The 24,755-nt window shown below is 42.8% G+C and overlaps 1 protein-coding gene across 1 annotated transcript in view; it reads left to right on the plus strand.

Moving 5' to 3' along the window:
* Nucleotides 1-3,183: 3,183 nt before the first annotated feature.
* The window catches only part of KDR (kinase insert domain receptor), a 31,332-nt gene continuing 9,760 nt past the window's right edge, over nt 3,184-24,755 (plus strand). The window contains exons 1-22 of the mRNA XM_027735957.2: nt 3,184-3,295; nt 4,504-4,594; nt 5,099-5,295; nt 6,436-6,560; nt 6,841-7,009; nt 8,244-8,383; nt 8,566-8,734; nt 10,192-10,303; nt 10,396-10,559; nt 11,382-11,538; nt 12,616-12,736; nt 13,333-13,441; nt 14,184-14,528; nt 15,336-15,482; nt 15,637-15,768; nt 17,412-17,518; nt 17,950-18,085; nt 18,347-18,451; nt 19,666-19,779; nt 20,841-20,929; nt 22,624-22,780; nt 24,253-24,353. Coding sequence (XP_027591758.2) covers nt 3,244-3,295; nt 4,504-4,594; nt 5,099-5,295; nt 6,436-6,560; nt 6,841-7,009; nt 8,244-8,383; nt 8,566-8,734; nt 10,192-10,303; nt 10,396-10,559; nt 11,382-11,538; nt 12,616-12,736; nt 13,333-13,441; nt 14,184-14,528; nt 15,336-15,482; nt 15,637-15,768; nt 17,412-17,518; nt 17,950-18,085; nt 18,347-18,451; nt 19,666-19,779; nt 20,841-20,929; nt 22,624-22,780; nt 24,253-24,353 — 3,039 coding nt within the window. The 5' untranslated portion in view covers nt 3,184-3,243. The remainder of the gene's footprint in view (nt 3,296-4,503; nt 4,595-5,098; nt 5,296-6,435; nt 6,561-6,840; nt 7,010-8,243; nt 8,384-8,565; nt 8,735-10,191; nt 10,304-10,395; nt 10,560-11,381; nt 11,539-12,615; nt 12,737-13,332; nt 13,442-14,183; nt 14,529-15,335; nt 15,483-15,636; nt 15,769-17,411; nt 17,519-17,949; nt 18,086-18,346; nt 18,452-19,665; nt 19,780-20,840; nt 20,930-22,623; nt 22,781-24,252; nt 24,354-24,755) is intronic.

The raw sequence follows: 24,755 nt of genomic DNA on the forward strand, positions 1-24,755 counted from the left end.
GGACTGAACTTTTGTGGAGCTCCTTCCATTTTTTCGCTGGCACTGTCTGGCCGAGGCAGGAACACTTTTCTGATGTAAACCAGATTTTAAAAGTCTTGACGGGTTTTCCTGTTATTCAGGGCAGGTGAGGATGCTGAGACAGAGGCTAGGGTAGATTTAGAAGCCATTGCATACTGTTTTCAGATTTAAACTGTCTCTGGGGAGGGAGGAAATCCCATCCTGTACTAACTGAATTACATTATTATGATTGGCTTCTCTCATTAGCTCCCCATGGTTCAGCACTGATAGTCTCTGGTGCAAAATGGGCTATACTAGATATTCTACAAGTCTAAAGGATAACACAAATGCCCGGGTGGAGATCACAGCCTAAAAGGCTGGATAAGAAAATTGTCATCCCTTGAATCACTGGAGTTTTGGTTTTGTAACCAGACATCTGTATCCTGTAGCTATCACAGTAGCCGTAAATTAACATGAATCTTTCACTTGGATTTTAGGTAACTGTCTTTCTTCTGTGCTCAGGTTGATTTTTGTCTCAGAGGTTTCCCGCAGCATCTTCTAGTGACAATCCAGTCACTTGAGAAAGACTCATCGAAGTTCAAAATAGGAAAATCAGTGTAGCAAAGTACATATGACATCGTACATCCTGTGTTGGTGTAGTCACCTCACATCTTTTCTAGCTCTCACTTACCCAGACACCTACCATTTTCCATGATTCTTGGTTCTAGTTTTTATTTGATCTTATGAGAGGATTAGTCTCACCAACACCAAGTATATAAGTAATTTGAATCAGATGAAAAGCCCTGCACCTGTTGAATGACACTCCAGAGTAAAGTTATTCTTGTGCTTAAATGTTTACAGGGTCAGGGCCCCGTTCAAGTATCTGGAGTGTAAAGAAGTTTTTTTTCTTATTGGCCATGTCCCTGGTACTACAGTGAAGCAGTAGTTCCTGCAGCATTATTATAGTTAACAAGATTTACTGACAGCCAGGCAAAGCACTGGAGCATTGTGTCCCACTTAGGAAACATGGTGTAAATTCTGAAATCTCACCGGGATCACTCAGTGGGTTAAAAACACTTTGTGCTTCTGAAATGTGCAGTTCCCTGTGGATGCCCAAGTCACAACATCAAAACTCCTTGTTGCCTGCTGCTCAGTTCGGTGTGTGCACTGACCAGCCAGGAGGTTTGTGTGTTTGAGGGGTCAGCCTCCCTCCTTTACTTCCCTTCCTCAAGACACTTCAGGGCAGAAGGAGGCAGGGTACATGGCAAGTGCCAAAGGGCCTGGGGAAGGCTAGCATTCATCTATCTTGGCTTAGATATGCTTAGGGCAAACAGTGGGTATTTCTTCCCATAATGCTCAGGCACCAAAATAATTTTCAACAATGAAACCAGCCACCTCCCTTCAAAACACTCACTTAGTAGCAATGACTGTGCATGAAAACAGAGCTCAAGTGGTATTGCAGCAAGTTCTAGCAGCACATCATCTGGCTAAATTTCAGAAGACGCTTGTTAAAACCAATATAGTGGCATATTTTCTACAGTTGCATTTTGGAAACTCACATAGGAATGCAGAAAACACTAAAGTGAGCTACCAGTGATTTTACTGTGTTCTATAGATCCTTAATAATTTCATGTAAATTGTTTTCAACTTACTCCTATAATTTCATTTTCTTTATTCACTAGCTCAACTGCATTTGAGGCAAACGGTTCTTGAAGGTCATCCATCCCCTATCAAATTGTTTTCTCTTTGTAGTCAAACCCAATGAAACCAGCGTCATCACAAATAGTTACCAAAACTGGCTTTTTTAGCAGTAGGTATCCTTGGTTCTCACTAGGTATTTGTCATTAGCACAGAAACCCTATGTGCAGCCTAGTCTCAGCAAAGGTCAGTTGTTGAACTCACTGCCAGAATTCCCAAAATCACTTAGAAATACCAATGACCTGGCCTGTAGTACAATGGGTATGGGGATATTAATGAAGGCTGACAATATTCTGGTTTAGGAGCTCATAAGAATAACAAGTACACATTTTATTTGCATAGTGTCGACTTGCCTCGTGAATCACGAGTCTTCTTTGACTTTCCATGGATTTTATTGGATCCCTGGGAAAAACTTGGCTTCTCCCACTCCCTATATCTTTCTGTGAGCAACAAGGGTGTAATTTCAAAGGAAATTACACTCAAACACCAGTACGGTAAAACAGCTGGAATTGCATTGCATGCAAAATAAAATCACTGCTTCATTAACTTAGTCATCTGGGGACAAGCTCCTATGCAGATTTGCAGGGAAAGAGGAAAAGGTAGCATATAAAAATACATATATGTATATGTGTACATAGTTATGTATGCAGCTGTGTGTTTCTATTTACCTGATTGTCTACCTGTTTAGCTATGCATCTCTCTTTGCAGATGTATTTATTTCTCCCAGAGGCTTTACAGTTATGTGTATGGATAATGAATTAATAACCATGTGTTTATTTTCCTGAAGGACAATCCCACAAACTTCTCTGTAACAGTCACTGGTTAGTAATTTTGATTAAAAGGTATAGTTCCAGTTGAGGGGGTTCATTTTAGTAAAACAAAGCCAACATTTGGTATGAGATGGGAATGGATACTGACATGGGGAGCATCCCACAGAAAGCAGGATGTGCTGGGGGGTGGGAAGGGTGACTTTTGCAGGCAGTTGTTGGATCCCATCAACTGAGATGTGGCCAGTTAGGGTGATGGGTACATGCTACATGATTAGAAGACTCCCATTTTGCGGACTCAGCACTGACACCGTCTGACAAACCCGGTGGGATGAAGTCGCTGCCAGCAGGAAGATGACTGTGTCCCACCGACAGTGCCCCATGGGACTGGCATTGGGGATCTTTTCTATTGAGGGGATTTTAAGAAACTCCAAAAACGCACGACGAAGCACCAGGCGCCCCTGAATTTCAGTGTTGAGGCTCTCCTGCCGCCGAACAGGGAGGAGGGAAAGCTCCCGGGGCCCCTCCAAACCAGGGCATCCCCGGCGGGATGCGCCGTGAGGACCGAGGGGGCGGGGCCACGGTGGGGTGGGCGGGGCCTCACCGCGGGCGGGCCCCGCCCCGGGCACAAGAGGGGCGGTGCCGCTCTCCGGGGTCCCGCATCCCCCGAGCCGTGCGGGGCGAGCGGAGCGGAGTAGTTTGGCTCGGCTCGGCTCGGCTCGACTCGGCTGCCGTCGGGCAGAGGGTTCGCTTTGCGCCTCGCAGCCCCGGCGGCCGCGGGATGGAACTCGGTGCGGCGCGGCTGCTGGCGGTCCTGCTGTGCCTGGCTCCCGGTAAGCCCTCGGGGAGCCCCGCGGTCCCGTGTGTCGGGCAGCCGCTGGGGTCCGGCAGCCCCACGGGACCCCGAGGAGTGGGATCGGGGAGACGAGCGGGTGCCGAGAGTGGCGTGGGTGCGGGTTTCCCATGGGGTTGTCAGGGCTGGTTGAGCGGATGAGGCAGTGCGAGCCCCGGGTGGGACGGGACGTCCCTGGCTGCGGGCTTGCCGACCTCTCCTGTCCTGTCCTCTTGGTCTCTCCTGTCCGGCCGGCTGGTACTGGCTCGCCGGAGAGGACTGCCTGCCATGGCATAGTGTTCTACTCTCTTGGCTTCAGCATCAGCTGTCGTTTCCGAGAGCGAAATGTCCCTGAAGCCAAACGCGGGAAACCCGTCATCAGCGAAGAACCTGCTCGGAATGCAAGTGATTAAAGCACGGGGAAATCCTAGCGAAGTAGGCAAGGTCGCGGTCTGGCCGCGCGTTCTCTGCCCGTTGTAGCCGGTCGAGCTGTCCCAGTTGGGGCTGCCGGCTTGCCCTGGTGATGGGAGCAGCCAGGGCGGACTGAAAGGCTCTCCTTGTGGTACTCCCAGATGTTCCAGAGGCTGGGCTGGTGCCTCAGTGCAAGCACTACCACCCAGATCACAGCCCTCACAAGCGCCAGTGCCTCTGGGTGTGTGCGATGCAAGCCCTTGTGCTAATAGTCTGGTAGTAATAGATTTTTGCCTAACTCCTTAGGAGGAAAGAAATAACCTTAGAAGATCATGGGATCTCGAATTTTTGACAAACTTTAAAATAGTTTCTTCACATAATTCATTGATCAACAGTCTCAAAGGACTAAAGTGTATTCAATTTATTATAAGAAAAGTTGGTAATCCCCAGGGGAGTGAGATCATCAGATGAAGGTTCACTTCGTTTCAATGTCCCACATCCTCCTGTTAGACCTTGAAGTTGGCAACGCAAGAAAACAGGAACTCCACCCTGGCTGGCTGAATTGTAGTGCTCTCCAGCTAACTCCTGACCATCTGCCTTTGCTTCCTGTTATGACAGAGTTTTTGAACTTTTTGGGATGTGTGAAAAGTCATTATTTACCCTTCACTGCTAAGTAACTGATGTGAAAGTGTCCACTTAAAACATGCAGCATATTCCTAGATATAATACTTTTCTGATTGAGTACCGTTTACTTTGTTTATTTGGTTTATTTAATGGTTTTCATACATGTTTTTGCAGGTTTATTTATTTCTCTGGATCAACCAACCCTTAACATCCAAAAAGATGTCCTCACAATAACCGCAAATGACACACTAAATATTACTTGCAGGTAAGGACAAATCTATTTAACATGATTTTGATGATTGGTAATTTATGTAGAGAGTTTTTGTGCAGGATCACAGATGATGTGATCTCTTCCCTGTCATTACTCCTGTTTCTCCCCATTCCCTTTGTGCCCCTGCCTCACTTTTCCCTGACAGGCTTTAGAAATTGTCTGAGGGTTGCAGCAAGAGAGAGCTGGGGAGTGCAGGGTAGCTGGGAGGAGGAAGCATCAGCTGGGTCCTTGTGGAACCCGCTGGTGAGCCACGTTCTCGATGCTCTCTTTTGGATGCTTTGTCACTTAGATTCATCAGAATGCAAATTTTCAGGAACTTCCTTATAGCTATTAACAGTAGGTCGAGTATGTGAATGTATTCTACGTGGCTTGATGCTCTGCGTGACGGGGTGAAGTCTGTTCCTCTCCATAGCGACTAGTGGGGCTGGAGTTCACCACCCAGACATCAGTACTGGCACTTATCACATACGTATGCCCCTCTAACATTTGCTTTCCCAGCGGTCAGAGGCCACTGGAGTGGTCCTGGCCAAACAACCAGAGCAGTGCCGAGAAGCGTATCTCTGTGACAGACTGCAGTGATGGCCCCTACTGCAAGACACTTACTCTTCTCAAAGTCATTGGCAATGACACAGGGGACTACAGATGCCTTTACAGGGACAATCAAGCAGCTACAACCATTTATGTTTATGTTCAAGGTAAGTGCTTACACAGCTCTCAGGTGTCTCTTTCCCTAGCTTCAAGAGAAAAAATGGATATCAAGTGTCTCAAAACAGTTTTGATGCTAGAATTTATTAATCCTAGAATTTTTGATTCTGTGAAACTTTTTCCTTGTTTTCATGTTGAGTAATTAAATGTCAGTATGCTAGTTGCCCTCAACACAAAAGCCTTTGTACCTATAATTTTGAACTGACCTGCCATATGCAGTACATGGTCTGCTATTCTCCCTCACCCAGAATTTAGCATACATATCTCCACTGAGCTCTGAGCCTGTCCTCATGAATGCAGAGCTATTACTGACCTGAGCAGGAGTTTCATATGAGAGAGGATTACAGAGATTCTACATTTGTTAAAACTGGCAGATCCGATCCCATTTACAGTTTGTACTGATACCATTAAAAAGCCTCAAAAAACCACCCAAACCTCAAAACATAAACTTCCATACATTCTCTTACAGCCTATTTAGGCTGTAAGAGCTCAGTTTTCAAACTCAGTTTTGTTGACGGCAACGCAACTGAGTGTCACAGACACTGAAAAACCTCCAGTTATACTGGAGTCAGCTTCAGTACATGTGTTCACTGAGGCATCTGCCTTTTTTGCACTGATGGCTTCACCCTCATTTCCATATGTGTCCTGTTTTCTTTTTATTGTTAACTTAAAATTACCATTTTGAGAAATGAAATGTTATTATGTACATGAGTTGCCTTGTTTTATATCATTAAGGTAATTTTTTTTTGTCTGTCTTTGAAAAGGATGCTGCCATCAGGGGAGCCAATGTAACATGTCACTACTTTTAACTGATATTTCCTGTAATACTTATGCAAGGAAAGTCATGCTAGGGTAAATCAGTTTTTTGTTGGCAAAAGGACTGCAGTGGCAGGAAGCCATTTTCCAAAGTGTGCACTGCTGCTGATAACCATTTTGAGAATAACGATATTCTAAATCTGGGGGGTGGGGTATCTATCAAAATATGTACTCCTCATTTAGTCTCATTACTTCAGTGTTTCATCACATAAACTGATTTGAGAAAAAATGCACAGGGAAAGAACAAAACTGGAAAAGTTTCCTCCATGATCATGTGACAAATAAATCCATTTATCAATTGAATATTCTTCTAGATTACAGATCACCATTTGTGACTTCAGTTAGTGATCAGCTTGGCATTGTGTACATCACTAAGAATAAAACTGTGGTAGTGCCGTGCCTTGGAACTGTATCAAATCTCAATGTATCTCTACATGCGGTAAGGAAAAAGCTTGTTATTTTTTCAAAAGTTAGTTGAAATCACTGTGGCATAAATGCATTGCTTGAAGTATAAATACATTTCATAAAAACTTCTTTCCATCCTTGGGAATTTTACAGCCTATGGTTACAAGATGAGTGCTGTAACTGTACTTGTACCGATTGCCTGAGCTAGGATGTTAAAAGGGGGACCCTGCCATTATGGAAAATACTGGAGGTGAAAATTCAGGGTTGTTTGATTTGTGAAATCTGACTATGTATTTTATCAACGTTTCAAACAGAAATATCCAGAAAAGATATTTGTTCCTGATGGTAAATCCATTTCGTGGAATAATAAAAAAGGCTTCACTATACCCAGTCATTTAATCAACTATGCGGGCATGGTCTTCTGTGAAGCTAAAATAGATGATGAAAGCTACCAGTCTGTGATATACATAGTCGCAGTTGTAGGTAAGCCAAAGTTTTTATTTCTCTGTAGCCAATGTTCTTTTTCTTGCTACAGCATACTGAACCAATTACATCCACTTGGACACTAGATTATTCAATACTGACAATGCAGCTAATGCAAAATGGATGTTGAGATATATATTACTTTTCTTTTAAATGCAATGTATTGTGTTCTTTCTGGTTGATTGTTGGGAAAAGTGCTTCTGTTTTTAGTATTTTACATAGATGTCAGGGATTTTAATGGTTTGGTTTTTTTTTTCTGACAATGCAAGCCTGTTTCCTAAAATCAGTTATCCAGGATGTAAGTCGTAGTTGAAGGGAACTGGAGGCAAGCATCCATCAGCAGCAGATGGAAAGAAATTGCTCTGAGGGAGTACCAAGGGAAGGGGGGATCTGAAGGTCACACTAAGGGCTAGGTTGTCTTGTCTCCTTAAAGACCTGTGTCCCAACTCTCACAGGGGTTTGTGCTCTCCTGGTATATTTTGTCAGTTGCTCATCAAAACCTAGAAATAACACAATGATTCTGTGGAGGCTTAAGCCTGAGCTGAAACTCAACAGCTATTTCTCTTTTAGCTGAGGACGCAGTGACCATTTCAAGTGTCCAAATGGCACCAAGGCAGTCTTGCCTGCCTTGTTAGGAAGGCATAGCAGCCCACCCCTCTTTACTCTGTGCGGCAGGTGCTTACTTCTCTAACAAATTCACAAGTCCCCACTCTAACCTGGACCAAATTCAGAACATCTGTAGAATTTCTGCATTTAGAATATTCTGTTTTGAAATATTTTAAATATTTTATTGTACAAAGTAAATTTTAGATAATTTTGTGAATGCCCAACTGTTATTTTATATAAAGTTCCTGCTTACTGTGGGGGATGGGTATATATCTCCTTTAGTTTTAGGTCTCACAAGGATAAGAAGAATGTGTCTAAAGCAGAGGAACTGTGTGTGTCACAGTTCCCCGCCTGCTCCCACCACTGGTGGGGCTCTGGCCAAGTGTATCGCTGTTGTGTCGCTGTCTGACAGGCTCTCAGCTGAGAAGTGCTCAGGGTGGGCGCATCCCTTTTCTTCAGGCTCTTTTTTACACCCATAGTCATGATGCACTGGGGCATTGAGGAGCTTTTTTGTAGCTGGGGTTTCAGTGGGAGTTTTGATGAATTCATCTGGGAAATTTGGTGCTGAGTGCCATAAAGAAACCTCTTCTTACCCCCATGTTTTTTGTGTGCCTTTTTCTGCCTCTAGGATACCGAATTTATGACCTGACAATGAACCCCCACTCCCAAGTAGAGCTGGCAGTGGGAGAAAAACTTGTTCTCAATTGCACTGTAAGGACAGAGCTGAATGTAGGAATTGATTTTAAATGGGACTACCCTTCCATCAAGGTAAAGTCATAATTACTTAGAGATGCCCACATCACAACGAAATTTGATTTAGACATAATGTCACTTCCCCTTTAAAACATTGACAAAGCAGATGATAATACACAAAGAAATTACTGGTGTATACGAGTGTGCAGAAGGAATAACAATGACATTTCCAAACACCTGTCTTTTATCTATTACAGGAAAAACGTGCCACTATTAGGGATGTAAAAACCACTGCAGGAGAAATAAAGAAGTTTGTAAGCACCCTTACCATTGACAGTGTGTCCTTAAGCGACAAAGGTCGATACACTTGCGCAGCATCCAGTGGTCGTATGAACATGAAAAACAGTAGTGACTTCATTATCCATGGTATGGCATCTTCAGTTTTGTTTGTTGTTTCAGATTCAGGATTGATTACTGGGATGCAGAAGGCATTTTGGTGATGAATCTAATGACCGAAATGAACCAAACTACAGCTACAGTATTTTGTCTTGCAACTGCTATGGGATTATTTTTATACCACAAGCTTAGCTAATAAGATTTTAAAGGATGCTGTATGTTACTGAAAGCTGTAGAATCCCATTGAAAAGTGGGCAGTAAAATAAACTGATGTAAGACTCTGATCTTCTTCAGTGCTGACCTTCTTAAGTTCCTGTAAAGCTGAATTTGTGTAGGTGGCTTTGTATAAGGGCTGCCTGTTCTCACTGTTGGTGACCTTAAGCTAGATTTTGGTGGCTCTGCAAGACAAGAGTCTGGGTCAGCATGAATGAAGCTAGGAAAATAAAACCTACAGCTTTTACATTATGAATAGATGAATCAAATGGAGTTTTGGTCATACGGAAATGATGCAAAGGAAACAACTTTGGCTAAGTGCATAGATAAGTACGAGGCCACATCCTACAGCCTTTTCTCAAGCCCCTGTTGGGCACCGCACCAGCAGCTCCATTGACTTTCTTCTAGAAAAAAAAATTGCCAGCAAGAGAATGGCTCACATTTAATCACTGAGTTGGACAAAGAGCTTTATATTTTGGAGGAGACTTGTTTTCCGGAGGTTCTGATTCCGGGGCCAGAATTTTAATGGCCCTTTTAAAAAAAAAATAAAAAACTTCCAAAGTTATTATGGGCACAGTGGTTCAAGAGATACTGAATTTTCTCCTGAGTTCTTTGTTTCTCTTCAGGAGCCAAAATGAGATTGTGTGCTATCCTGAGTGTAGCAGATACTAAGTCTGTACCATCCTAAATCATAGTCAAAAGGGTAATCAAGTCGAAAGGCTAATCACTGTCTTAGTCTGAATGGAAGTTCACAGATATTCACAGAATATTCTGAGTTGGAAGGGACCCACAAAGTTTATAACTTATGCCAAGTAATGTAAATAATTTCAAAATTGTGACTGCAGTGGTTCAAATACATACTTGAAAAGAGGCTGAAAGTATTTAACTTTATCACACTATGGTTTTGAATACTCCGATTTCCTGGGATGAGTATATTGAGAGAGTTTTATGATATATCTGTATATGTGTATACAGGTCTGACACTAGGTCTGACAGCTGACATAGCTGAGAGCTGAGTCTTGTCTCTGCTTTCCAGAGCTTCTTGGTGGGGGAACTGGTCTGTTCCTCTGTGTGAAGGAAAGGACTAGGTTTTCACAGTGGCATCTTTTCAGAGCCCAGTTTGGAGCCAACTGTGCTTTACCAGTGACATCTTGTCACTAGCTTCTATTTGTCATCTCCTGTTAAGTGCTAACCCAAATGGAAAGCACTTACGCTTTTGTCCATGTGGAAAGACCATCTAGTTTAATTCTTTTTTATTTTTTTTTTCTCTCCAGAAAGTCCTTTTATTCATTTGGAGAGAATGGAGAATGTGATTGAGACAAGGCTAGGTGACACAGTCAAAATTCCTGTAAAGTTTAAAGGATATCCTTCACCAGAGGCTAAATGGTAAGAACTGGCATATAATGTGTTTGAGAAACTGAGCTATTCTTAGTTAAAGTAAGTCTTTAAATATTCAAAGCACTCTGTATTTTCTTCAGGTATAAAAATGGAAAAGCCATCAATGCAAATCATACAGTTAAACTTGGATACACGCTAGTGATCACTGCAGCAACTGAAAGGGATGCTGGGAATTACACAGTCGTCCTTACAAACCCTGTTAACAAGATGCAGAAAAGACACACGTTTGCCCTGCTAGTGAATGGTAAGTGGAATACCAAAGAGGCGACTCTCTTTCACGTGTGGATGTGGTATACTATCATCCCTAGGCTTAAATTCATCCCATAGCTGTGAAGATTTAAGTGCCAAAGAACAGCACTTGAACCTCGGCCCTGGGAGGGCAGAGGTGGCCCATCTCTCCCGGCTCGAGGATGTGCCAGGCAAGGAGCTGCAGATTCCTGGTATTGGTGTTGGGATGATACTTTGTATGTTTGGTTTTGGTTGGAGTTTTTTTTCTGTATATTATTCTTTGCCTCTGTGTCCTGCTCTTTTCCTGCCCTTCTTGCTGGTTGTGCTGGTGGAGTCCTCCTCCACCCTGCTCCATCCTGGCCCGGTCCTGCCTCACCCATCCTTCCTGCCTCACACAGGCTATCGCTCCTCTTCTATCCTACCCTGTACAACCTTCCTCCTCCTCCTCTACCTCCTCCTTTCTGCTCCCCAGGAAGCAACCTTCAAACCTATGCTTTGAAGACAGCAGGTCTTGAAAAAGGCAGTGAGGCTACATGCAGTGAGATCAGACCTGGGAAATAATATACATTTAATGGTTGAGCATGGTGGTGAGAGTCCAGGGACTGCATTTTTAACCACGGGGTAATGAAGGGAGATTTTATAGGAGATCCTAAGTATTGCATGTTGAGGTCCTGATCCTCAAAGTGTTGGGCAGGTTTACTGCTTCCCAACATGTCCTTGGAGATGCTCTGTGTTGCACTTGGATGTGGGTCATAGTGTGAATTATTCACCATGAATCTAATGCATGCATATTGGGGAGTAATTAGCAGGAGGTGTAACCTACTGCTCTGTCCTCCAGTCCCCCCCCAGATTGGTGAGAACGCGCTGATGGCCTCTGTTGACTCCTACAAGTACGGCTCGACGCAGGCGCTCACCTGCACTGTCTACGCTGTCCCACCGCCCACCGCCATCCTCTGGCACTGGCAGCTGGAGGAGGAGTGCACATTCAGCCCCCAGTGAGTCCTAAGTCCTTGCTATTTTCTGCAGAGTATGTAGGTCTTGAGGGATGGTTGGGTTGGGGTTTTTTTGGGTGCCTCCTTTATCCAGGCTTGTCACTCAGAGCAAACCCAATGGCCAATGAAGAAAAGATTGTTGTACTTAATCTGCAGATTGTTGCAGGCAGGCTCTGCCAAGGTCATCATTGTTGGCAGAGGCAAGGGCCACCCGCAGCGAGGATAGGGCAGTGCCTGCAATGTTGCTGTCATGCTCTCTTGAAGGGCATCTCAACTTCCATGGGGTTTCAAATCCAGCTGTTTGTGTGCCCTCCCCTCAGATATTCCCGTGAACTGCAGGCCCAAAACTCTATCCCAAACAGAGGAAATTTGCTGTTTATGCTAATTACAGGTCCTTGTGGTGGTTTTTTTCTTACACTCAAGTGCTGAGTGTGATGGTGCTCTTTATCTGTGTGAAAGTGTATCTCAGAGGAAGTGCACTGATTGATGTTGTGGAATGATAGAGAGAGTGCCTGACTGAGATTCACGCAGCTTCTCTTATCTGGGCCTGCCATAAACCCAGATTTCCTTTAAAAAAAAAAAAAAAAAGCCCAGGAAAAAAAAAGCATTCTTCTTTCCTGTTGTTGTTTTCAAAATGATTCCACTGGTTTCTTCCTTTGGTGCCTGGTTGCTTCCTATACAATGGCTACCGTCCTCAAGAAATTCTTGTAGGGAGTTCAGCGATTTCTATGTCTCTCTGTCTTCCTTTGAACTAAATCAGTTTGAGTCATCCATTTATGAATGGAGGTTTATTCCCAGAATAGCTGCTTTCCTCCAAGCATCGTGATTAAGCTGACACAGGCAGATTAATTAGGAAATTCACCTTTAGGCTTGGGGGCTCCTTATTTTAAAAAGAATGAAAGTTTGAGAATATAGGGTGCAACTTAATAGAAATGTTTCCAGAAACATTCCCAGATGCAGGGTATGGCCAGTGATGCATCTGACTTACAAAAATCTGCATATTATAAGGAGCACACAAAATCACTCTCTTGAAGGGCAAACATTTGTCTTATCTAATGCATATGTCTACTTGTGTTTCAGGAAAGGTCGCTCAGGAGCCAATCCATATGCATGCAAGAAATGGAAAGCGATCTCAGAGAGAAAGGGTGGGAATCAGATTGAAATTAAGCACCGAGTTGTTACTATTGCTGGGAAAACAAAGGTTAGCATATTTTATTTTCTGTTGGTTGGGGATGATTAACCCTGTTCAGCAGTCCACGTGTCTGGAAATATATCACTAGAGACTCTTTTCACCTATTGTTAAACTTGGGGATCTACTCTCAGCTAGTCCTGCAAGCTCCTGCTAAAGCCAAGAGGCAGAAATACACTCTTTCAAATCCTTTGGACACTGACCTGAAGTGAGTCTCCATTGCGGAACATAACTTACTTAGATTTCAGTACTTACCTTTTAGTGATCTGAAGTTAGATGAGTTAATCTTGCCAATTAACTTTAATAGAGAGAAGCTAAGAGACTGAAGAGCAGAAAAAGTTGTGAGTACAGCATCTGTTAACACATATACCAAAGTCCATCTTCTGGCAGGCTGCTTTTTCATGTTTTCTTTTGCCTGATTGTTACACACTTGAGGACAAAAATGTGAACTTCAGGAGGGGGTTGTTCTCCTGCCATGTCTTGGATTTGTGCTTTGGAAGGATTTTTGGTTGTGCAGATACCTGCAGAGCCCTTTGCTGAGCTGTTGAGGTAATCAGGCATACTTGAGCATGGATATAGTATGAAATTGCTTGATTGTTCTTTTTCAGACTGTGAGCACCCTCATGATTCAAGCAGCGAATGTATCTGCTTTGTACAGATGTATGGCTACGAACAGGGCTGGGTCAAGTGAGAGAGTGATCTCCTTCCATGTGACCAGTAAGTGTACCCTGTTGAGGACAGCCATGTTAAATTAATGTCCATCTATTTTACTAATGAAAGGCACTTCAGTGCTGTTTTTTCTTGTCCTTTATAAAATCCTTTAGTTCTGTAGATTTTAGGTTTTCCTAATGTTTTCTTTAGGCAGCCTTTAAAGTCACTGCTTAATTTGAGCCAAGTGATTAGTTCTACTGGCATCAGTGGAGTGGCGGTCCTGTGAAAATGATGCAAGATGGGCACTGTTTTCCCAAGAGTGATTACTGCTGGGCTTTTGCAGTCACTTAAAAGAGCTACAGAGAAATCACGGTAGTGTCACAAAATGAGGAAAGACTGTAAGAACTAAGGCTAAAATTTCCAAAACCAGTGGCAAAGAGCTTCCGTCCTTAAAAATCAGTCCCCATACTTACATGCCAAAATTTATTTTAATCCAAATCTAAAAGTGAACCATAAGATAGTGCTAAGAATTGTCTTTGGTTGCTATAAGTTTCTATGGGAAGAGTAACTTTATTCATTACACAGGCCTTCCTTTGATCTATTTGAAATGTATTGCTTTTAATGAGATTGTACTCCTTAGATAATTGATTAGTTGACTGATTGATTGATTTTTTCAGTGTTTCTTTTCCTCATTTACAACTAGATAGCATGACAAAAAGGATATATTTCCAAAATTACTTTTTCAAGTTAATGTTAGCCACAAAATGTGCAAACAAATAGGAATTTCTTTTACTTTTTTAACTTTCAGGGGGTCTTGAAATTAGTCTCCAGCCCCGGAGTCAACTCACAGAGAAGGATAACATGTCCTTGCAATGCACAGCAGATAAATTCACCTTTGAGAAGTTGTCATGGTACAAACTCAGCACTCACGTTTCACAGACTCCCTTTGGAGGGCTGCCCATGCCTGTTTGCAAAAACCTCAATGCTCTCCAGAGGTTGAATGAGACAGTTTCAAATACCAATGGTGAAAATGTCACCTTAGAGCTCATCCTTCGTAACATCTCCCTCCAAGATGGAGGAGACTACGTTTGCATTGCTCAGGACAAAAAGGCTAAAACACAGCACTGCCTGGTGAAGCACCTCACTGTTCAAGGTAGGGATCTCTTACTGTGAACCAAAATGAGCGGCTGTGTATGAAAATAATTGCACTAGTGTTAGTTTTTGGTATCGTCAGGCTTTGCATGTGTTTGCTTTATGGTGCACTCAGTTTGTTAAATAGATTTAGACTGTCATTGTAACATGGACCTCTGGGGCTTGTCCAGGCAGCAGGGACTATTTCATGAGTACCAGTGAGGAAACCCTGACCGAGCCACTGTGCTGTGCACAGTGAGTTTGGTTTCTGCGCAAACAATGGCATGTGTTTAGCTCAATAACTCCTCAACTTTACTTTTCAAAACACATTTTAGTCTGTAGCTCTACATGCATGTATGCATTCATATCATTAATGTTACTGCTTTGTGTCACTGACTCTTGAGTTTGAAGCAGTGTCTATAGTTTAAAACTGCCATGAAGTGATACTGGTATTCAGGCGCAAGCAATGCGAGATGATAATCAATCAGCTTTCACACAAATAGTGATGACTTTGCTTTGGGACCTAAATGTCTAGGTTGATTATGTGTGTTCATGGCCTGTCCTGAATGGACATTTAATGGATCAACAGTATCAGACCTTTTGTAATGGCCCTGGAAATAGAAATGTGAAGGAAGCAATTTCTCAACTATTCCTTCTTCCTTCAGCAGTCTAAGCAGTTGCAAACCCATTAGAGCAAATTTCAACAAATTTCAAACACTGTTGAAATTTTCTTGGCTATTATGTTTTTTTCATGTCATGTGGAAGTTTAACTATGATCTGGACGTTTTCTTTAATGGTCTGTAATTTTACTGTATTTGTAAACCAACAGAACCCACGGTACCCACACTCGTAGGAAATCTGGAAAATCAAACAACAAACATTGGTGAAACTATAGAAGTGTCATGTACAGTGAATGGCATTCCTCCTCCAATTATCATGTGGTTTAAAAATAATGAGACCCTTGTGGAAGATTCAGGTGAGGATTGCTCCTTTGCTATTATCATTTAAAGGCTTTCTTTCATGGGACTCACTGCTGATTTTCACCATGGAAAGTTTAATTTTGAATTTTTAACAAAAACTGCCATAAAAATGGCATAAAAAGAACTAAGAATCATGATTTTTTTTTCCAGGTATTGTTTTGAAAGATGGAAACAAAACACTAACCATACGTCGAGTGAGGAAAGAAGATGGAGGGCTATATACCTGCCTTGCATGCAACATCCTTGGATGCAGTAAAGCAGTGGCTTTTTTCTCAGTGGAAGGTTAGTGTTAGCTTCTTTCTAGACTGTGCATGAAATCTTTAAAATCAGTAAAAGGAAAATCTACTGGCTATCCTGATGGGAGATCTGAAAATACACAATTAAATTTGTGAAGAGTCCTGACCATTCCTATCGAGCTCAAATTGGGTGCTGTCGTAGCTGTCATAAACCCAGCTGTTGAGATTGATGCTTTTTTTCTACACCATATTATTTAGTGCTTTGCAACAAAAGCTGAATCCATCCGACTTGTGGTTGCAAAGAAAACTCTGTCAATCTGTATTACATGCAAACCTGTACAATAGAATCTACTTAAACCTGCAGATATACTGGGACATCTCTGTTGTCTTGGTAACATAATTGTCATACTGTTTTTTAACACAGTATGTTGTACTTTTCCAAACTATATAATTGCTCTCACAGCATCTAAGAAAAACTGTGAAGACTTTGTGCAGTCTATTGTGGTTGTTATCCCATTTCAGTGATAGAAACAGGTAGTGCTTTTGATTTAGGGGGTTCCAGCCTTAGTCCACCAGGCTCCGAAAGCAGCATTTGCGAGACCCATGTCTTACCTGGTCCAGTCCTATTGTGGCACAACACAGTGCAATTTACAATGATATGCAATAATTCTTAGCAAGAGGTTAGTCTGCAGTCTGAGTAGCTGGAACCACAGTGGGCTTTCCACTAAGAGGTGCAATGAGAAGCCTCAAACGAAAAGCTCCTTGCCCTTGATATTAGTACATTTGCATAACTTAGTCACTGAACCCTTCACAAACCTCTGTCTTATAAGTCAGGGTGATTGATCTATTCTCTTAAGGTAATTAAAGCAGTATCCTGTTATTCTTGTAGGTCCCTTTAGGATACTAAGATGTTAGAAAAATGTTTAGATGAGATGGAAAATATCTACAGCTGACGTGGTAAATATGGCTGAGGTGCATCTGTAAAAGTCAGAAATCTGTGTAGGACATACTGTTTCACTCCAAGAAATTTATAGTGCAGCTCATTGAGGTTGTGCAATGGAGTGTGCTACTGTGTAGAAAAATCTGTATGGTGCAAAGGATGAAGTACAGGAGCATGATGTGGCAAACAAGAGCTGACGAAGAGAGCTGCCTCTTTGCACTAATAGATGTTCAAGTGGTGTCTGCTGGCAACTATTTTACTGGAAAAGAGACATTGTAAATAAGACCTTATTATCATGTGTTCTTGTAGAACCACATTTTTTCATGCCCCAGCTGAATCATGACAAGGGAGAGATTGTTCTCTGAGTCATTCTCACAGCACTTTATTTACTATATGATGGGGGTGCTTTTCGGTTTCTGGAGAAAGAGTAATTAATTTTGGGTATTTTAAAACAATTATTTCTTTTCAAAATGTGAGATTTTACTTTTTTATAATTGCCAAGGGTCCAGACACTGTCCTTGAAACAAAGTTGATGCTGAGAAATTGGGCGATGTGCAAAACAGCATGAAACCGTAATATTCCAACATAACCCGCCAAGCTTTTTATTTTGTTTTGCTTTCGTTTCCTTGCTCCATGTTGCACTTTTAAAACGAACCTTCTGAACAAGGACCTCCATTCTTTACTTTAATGAATGAACAAAGCAAATATGCTTCCAACTATCACTCAAATATTCATTTATTTCTTCCCAGGCGCTGAAGAGAAAACAAATCTGGAGCTCATTATCCTCGTTGGCACTGCAGTGATTGCCATGTTCTTCTGGTTGCTTCTTGTAATCATCCTCCGAACCGTTAAGCGGGTAATGAAAAAATTCTCATACTGTCCTATCAGCACTGGTCTTGCATGACAAATGAGAGCTGACTTGAGGCCTTTTGTGTTGCTTCTTTCCATTGTTCTAAAATCAACAGACACATTTTTTCACTCCATGCCATAACATTCTTGCCTGGAACCCAGGGCACAGAAATTTGTTTTTAATTGAACAGGCCCTTGCAAGAGAAAAAATGTTTCATTTGATTTTGTTTATTAAAAAAAAAAAAAAAAAGAAAAAAGAAAAAGAAAAGAAAAGTGCAAGTAATTAACAGTGATCACACTCATGATGACATGGCGTAGGGAAATGGTAGCCTGGCATTTCTGGGAACTAATGAAACACTACAAAGTGATTAAATGGCACTTTGCCTGTACATTGCCAGCAAAAAAATCTGTGCAACTGCAACTAATACCATTTTCCAGGCCAACGGAGGGGACATGAAGACTGGCTACTTGTCAATCATCATGGATCCTGATGAAGTCCCTATAGACGAGCACTGCGAACGGCTCCCGTATGATGCCAGCAAGTGGGAGTTTCCCAGAGACCGGCTGAAGCTAGGTGTGTCTTCACTGCATGAACCATTTAGTGATACTGCAGCCAGCCCTATGCTGGGGGCTGTTTCAGGTGCTGGCTTGCCATGGGGCTGCCCTGCTGCAGGATCCCCGGGTGAACTCTGTGTACCCATAGAATATGATGCATCCTTTCTACATTATAAGATCTCTGTTAATTTCTGATACATGAACTCAGTTTGGAGTTGCTTTTTATTCTACATCTTTTGCCCGCTGTGCCAAGCAAATGTGTTTGTGTTCTCACTTCAAGGTAAACCTCTTGGGCGTGGAGCTTTTGGCCAGGTCATAGAAGCAGATGCATTTGGGATTGACAAAACTGCTACCTGCAAAACAGTGGCCGTCAAAATGCTTAAAGGTAAAAATAATGACTAAAACTTTACCTTGAATACACAGTATAGGGATAATTGTCAACACTCTAACCAGTAGATAAAAAAAAAATCAAAATGTTCGTACCAGTGGTTATACAAGTTTAGCTTAACAGTTGTTATCATGAAGCAATGATTAGGGGAAGTACATGCCTTTTCCTCATAAATAACTGGAGCACTGTGACTGTGGTTTCATAGCCATTGCTTTATAGTTCTACTCAGGTTCAGAAGACAAAGTTGCTCCTGCAATCAATTTTGTGTCCATTTTTGCCTTATGCATCTTGGTAGGGAGCTTTCTGCAAGTCTCAAGACAATGGCTTAGGCACGCTCCAAAATGAGCTGTAGTTTGGAATAGCTTTCTCTTCACTTTAAATCATATTATACTGCCTCACATTTGCCATAGAAATGTTGAAATGTACGGTTTCCACACACATTATTCCTAAAAAAGACATAACTGGGACAGCAAAATGGGTCTGCCAGCACCTGGGGGCTGTATTCCACCCTGTGCTGTACTGAAAGAAGGATGAAAAAGACAAGGGATTTCTGATGGTATGGTGTGAGCAGTCAGAAGTGCAGGCAAGACCTCTTGCAGACTCATTGCAATGGGATGAACATGCCGTACTGTCAGTAAAAACTGGAAAGCCCTGTCCCTCCAGCTTCTCAGTGCTCAGGCAACCAGCAGAGAGCTGCCTCCTCTGCCCCTCTCTCCCCACTGCTTCAGCTCTTTCCTCTTCCCCTTCTATATCTGGGTGATGAGAACACCAGCCATATCTCCAGGCTTTTGGTGAGGCTGCAGGCATGTTTGGCCCTGGGTCTATCTCCCCCAGCCTGTGGACCCATTGGACCCTTAGCATAGACCCCAGCAACGACTATGGGACAATGTTTCTGTGAGGGTCAAACAGCAGAGTACAAACTGCTCAAAAGATCTGTAGGAAAAAAGGTGTTTGCTACCCTGAATTGTTTGTGTCCCTGTTCTCATGTACTGCCCTCTGCAAGCTTTGGGAAACGTTTAAAAGCAGAGCAAACTCAACCCTGTCAGGCACGTGCCTAGTTTTCATCAGTGTCCTGCAGCATAGCTGGCCCTGGCTACCAGCCAATAAGGCTTCTCACTAGATGGGCCAGATAAAGAAGAGAAGAGAATGGGGAGGAGGGCAGAACCTTCCTGTCTGTGCTGCTCCTGATCTGTCTTGTTTTACCTCTGCAGAAGGGGCAACCCATAGTGAGCACAGAGCACTTATGTCAGAGCTGAAGATACTCATTCACATTGGCCATCATCTCAACGTTGTCAATTTACTTGGAGCCTGCACAAAGCCAGGAGGTGAGTAACTTCTCAGTGGGTGAGAAGGTGTTAAAGAAAACCCTATTTCTGCCATTTCTGCTACATAGAAAATTGAGTTTCAAAATCAAGGGTGGAAGAAGTAGTCCTTTTAAAAAAAATCTGATAAGGGTGAGCAGGTCTAGAGGTGGAATAAGGGCTCAGAAGCCCTGAGTTCAACATGCAGTTCCATTCCTTTGTTTTTCTATCATTTTGCTTTTCTGTACTTCAGATCCACCTTTACATTGGACACCCCACACGTAACAGACTTTGGAGCTGAGTCTAATAACACACTTAACAAGTTGCTCTTACTCTTGTCACCAGCTACACTGTTACTGCAAGTTGTGACTTCCCCTCTCTGGATGGACTGTTGGTGTCTCTGTGTGTGTGTGCAGGAAGGAAGATTGCATTTTGGAGTCCATCTCTGTGTGGATGAACCTATTTAACTTTATAATCCAGGACAGATGTTTTGTTTAGCAAATCCAGTACTACAGACTAATTTGGAATAGATTCAGTGTACAGTAACTAAGTAATAATTTTTCAGGAAAGCTGACTCGTTGGCTTATTGTGGGATCAGAATTTAATTTGTAAAGTTCCATGACAGAAGTCAGTTGTTGAGGGAAACGTAATCCATAAAGATTTTTTTCCTTGTTTATTCCATAATAAAATAGAGATGGCCAGCATGTGGAACCTAGGATGGAATTTTATGATTGTAGCATATGTCTATATGAGGTAAATCTGAGCATGAAATACCACATTTATACTGTACAGTAAGGCATATATGTCTGAAACCAAGATTCCTGTTTTAAATTTTTAGTTCTTTCACATACGAAATTAAGCCTATGATTTTCAAAATGTCTGCTTTGTTTTCCTTCCTTATAGAGCAGAAAAATGAATAATTTCCCCGCTTCAATTAGATTTTATTTTTTTATTATTACTGGTATTTTTAAAAATCTCTAGGTAGCAGAATGCTTTTTGAAATGTATGTATTTCTAGTCACAAATTATGCTGTGAAATAAGGTGGGATATAAATGGTGTTTCTAAGGAATTGCTTTGTTGTACAGGCCCACTCATGGTGATTGTGGAATATTGCAAGTTTGGAAATCTGTCGGCTTACCTGCGGAGCAAGAGGAGTGAATTTGTCCCATACAAGGTAAGGAGTCAAGGTCAAAAAAACCAGTAAAGTGTTTGATTTGGTGGGGTTTTTCCATGCACAATGTTTCTTTTTCTAGTGCAGACTAAAGTGGCAGTCCTTGGGGATGCTGAATGTCTTAGTACTTCTCATGGGAATGAGAGATGGCAAAGACATCACAGGCCATCCAGTCTTTCCCCTGGCCCCTGCAATGTAGCGGGTTTGTTATTGTTAGCTTAAAATGTGCAAAGGAACTGGGCTTCCACTATTTCCCTTGGCAGATTATTTTACACTTGGCCATATCTTTCAGGAAGTTTTTTCTGATTATCAGCCTGAATTTTTTCCTTTCTTAGTTAAGCTCCAGACCACCTTAAATAATTGCACTCTGTTTAGTGTATATATCCATCAGATATCCATAGGTATCTGCTATCACGTGATTATCCTTTCCACTGTCTCCTTATCTCATTGCTGAACTAGGCTATATGTTTCTTTGGTATTATTAATAGTTTGGTATAATTGATATATCTCATGAGTTCACATTCAGCTTTTCACCTCCCAAGTCCTTTGCAAAAGGGAGCTCCATCACTGCACCCCCTCTTTGCACCTTGATTTGGAAGAAGGGGAAGGATGGAGACTGGCATTTTCAAACTCATTTCTGGGCACCTCTAAGAGGAGTCTGATTTCTAGAGAGGGTTGAGAGGATCCATCCTCCCCAAGGGTGAGGTTGCTGGATGAAGAACATGACTGCATGAACCCAATGCTGAGCATCACATTCAGGACCCTCCCCTTTTCCACGCACAACCAAGAGGGAGGTCCCTGGGCTGTACTCTGACACACTGGTAGACCTGAGTCTCCCTGCAGCTGCTGTGTTTAAGTCAGAGCTTCTTCCTGCTGCTTGTTGGTTCCCCAGAGGGTTATTTTTCTTGATCCTTGGAGACATTGTTTACTATTTTATGTTGGCAAAGGCAACTTTCTGCGTCTTCTTGTGAGGTAAAAATATAAACGAATATCTGAGAGGCCTTGAAGGAAGAGACAGGGTTTCACGAGGGTGCTGACCCTTGCTTACACAAGCAGTGGGAATGGGAATTGGCAATGTTAAAACCCAGCCCTGCCAGGGAAAAAAAAGTCGCCAAAACAAAGCAGGAGAAAATGGATATGTGGTGGAGGAAGCCTGAGGGGTTGGATTTCTCCCTGGAGGTATTCAGTGGCTTAGGGGAAGAAGGAAATAACTCAGATTGTGATGGCTGCTAGAGTTTTGGCCAAGGTACAGGTTTAGTAGAAGGGCCTTTGCAGCAGTGGGAAGTAGAGCTGTAGCAGTACAGAGAGGCTGGATCATATGAGAGGGGCTCTGGAGCATTCATCCATGAGTGCTTCACAAGGCTGAGGAGGCCAGTTCCTCAGTGTGCATTTATTCCCTGGCATGTGGAGATGTTGCTGGAGTTTGTCTGGGAGGATGGAAAAGGAGGAGGTGAAAATTGAGCTGTGGAGTGGCAGAAGGTGCTCCAGCTGGTGAACCCGTGTGGCCACGGGTTGGGTTTCGCTGGTACTGTCACTGCACCAGCTGGGTGCCCCAACCAGAGCTGGCTTGGAGCAGAGCAGCTGATCACACCAGCACTGGGTTTCCCTCCCTGCCTTCAGTGGCAACCTCGGCACAGACCAAGCTTCTGGCGCACTTTCAGCTCTTGATTTTTCTCACCCTCCCCTCATATTTCTAGACCAAATGTGCCAGGTTTCGGCAGGGGAAAGAGAACTACGTTGGTGATGTCTCTGCAGACCTGAAGCGACGGTTGGACAGCATCACGAGCAGCCAGAGCTCAGCAAGCTCTGGCTTTGTGGAGGAGCGGTCCCTGAGTGACGTGGAAGAGGAGGATGGTAGGATATGTCTTCTCCTGGTGTTGGAACAGGTGGCATTGGTGGGGCTGATGAGGGACATTTGGGACTGTGTGATTTCTGAAGCTCCCTCAAAGCTGTGTGTATGGTATTATTTGGATGACCAAAGTTCCTGAACTTTCAGTTCAGCATCCCAAACCTCTCAGCCCAATCCCGGATAATGTCCCGTCTGAAAAGGGTGCATTGTTAATGCACTGCCTTTTGGAGATATGTCTATTTAATGTCCCAGTGTCTTCAGGGAAAATTGCAGAGCACAAACTCTGAAGGCAGTGCAGAAAGGGATGCACCAGGATGCTAGCTGAATTTCCTAAGTGTTTACGCAGAAGTTAAATGCTGTGAAATGCTATCTGCTTCACTGCTTATTAGCAGAGAGGTTGCTTTGCCTTCCCTGGGCACAGGTGGTCTGTCTGGAACAGGAAACCAGAATTATTCACTCATTCAAAGTCTCCCTGGGATATACATACCCTCTGCAGTGGTTTCACTGATGCATTTGCCATGTCCTTCTTTAGCAGAGGCAGCACAAAGTGCTCAGTGCTGCCATCTCAGAGACAGCACTAATTTCATCTAGGGGAGGGATCGGACTAGTCAGGAGAAAGAAAGGTTGTAGCTCTACTGACTGTACCTCAACTCCTACTAAATATCATTTAATGCAAATTAAAACATCAGTATGTGAATGGGGAGGATGATCTTGCAGTTTCAATGTGATCTAATAGGTAATGTCAGGCACGCACTTTATGCATTTCCACACCAGTTTGGTCCATTTTAGTACTCTCTGGTGTAAACATTGACCCTCTAAGATGGGATATTGTAAGAAGTATGTAGACCTGAAGCAACCCTTAGGATGAGGAGTGTAGCCACCCGTGCTCTGGTTCTTGGTAGATTTCTACTTAAAATCAAGAGCTGAGCAAAGTCACAGAGTTGTTTATTTCAGCAGGAACTAAATGCCTAGATATATTTAGATATTTGAGTACATTATTCCTCCAGGTCACTAGAGGATGACATTAGGGTTCCTCTACCCTAAATTAGCTGGGGCTTTTGCCAAATTCAAGTCTTTCTCCCCGTGGCATTTTCTTTCCCTTTTACAACTAAGAAAACCCTCTCATTCATTTCCAAATTCATCTGTTGAAACCACAGCAAGCTTTACTGTCCTAGGAACTTGTGAGCTGAGTTTTGGTTGTTTCTCTTTTGGGATTATTTTGCAAATCTTTCCACTGGTGGGAACTCTGAAAATGAGCAAGGAGGCCTAGGGTATAACCCATCATCTCAAAATTCATTTTACACAAGACTAGTTTGGTGAAAAATGGGTTTCGTGTTAACTATACAGCCCAAAAAGGGCTCGGTTTGCTCTTCCGGTTCAATGTGGTGTAAGATTAAGATGAACTTTTACCTAACAAGCAATTATAGGTGAAATCAGTGACAAAGGGCATGTTTGACTGTCATCTGATTCTTTGCAGCTGGTCCTGAAGACCTTTGCAAGAACCCCTTGACCATGGAGGACCTCATCTGTTATAGCTTCCAAGTGGCGAGGGGAATGGAGTTCTTGGCTTCACGCAAAGTAAGGAACTTCTCAGGAAGGGTGGTGTGTTATTTGTTTGACTGTAGGAAGTAGTGCTGTAGGTCTATAGAAGGAAACAGCATGTTCATCTTTGGACTAGCAGTCATCCGCAACATTTTCTTTTTGCTGTAAGACATACTCAAAGCATTAATACTGCAGAGTGAAACAACCCATGCGTTTATTGACGCAAATGTTAGTGAACTATACAAGGCCACCAGTTCACAGAAGAATGGTTAAGTAGTTGGAGGAGGGGAGCTGACTTATGTGGATTTTATTACAAGAATTAGGGACAAATCCCTGAAGCTAAACTGAAGCTAAACAAGAGTAAAGAAGTTTGCTCTGAGGAGGTTGCCTGTACCTTGTGCAGTGGGATTGGAAGGGCAATGTGAGGAGAGACGATGC

The sequence above is a fragment of the Pipra filicauda genome, unplaced genomic scaffold, assembly GCF_003945595.2.
Source record: "Pipra filicauda isolate LSUMZ 115617 unplaced genomic scaffold, ASM394559v2 scaffold140_size2443280_pilon, whole genome shotgun sequence".
Classification (NCBI taxonomy): Eukaryota; Metazoa; Chordata; class Aves; order Passeriformes; family Pipridae; genus Pipra; species Pipra filicauda.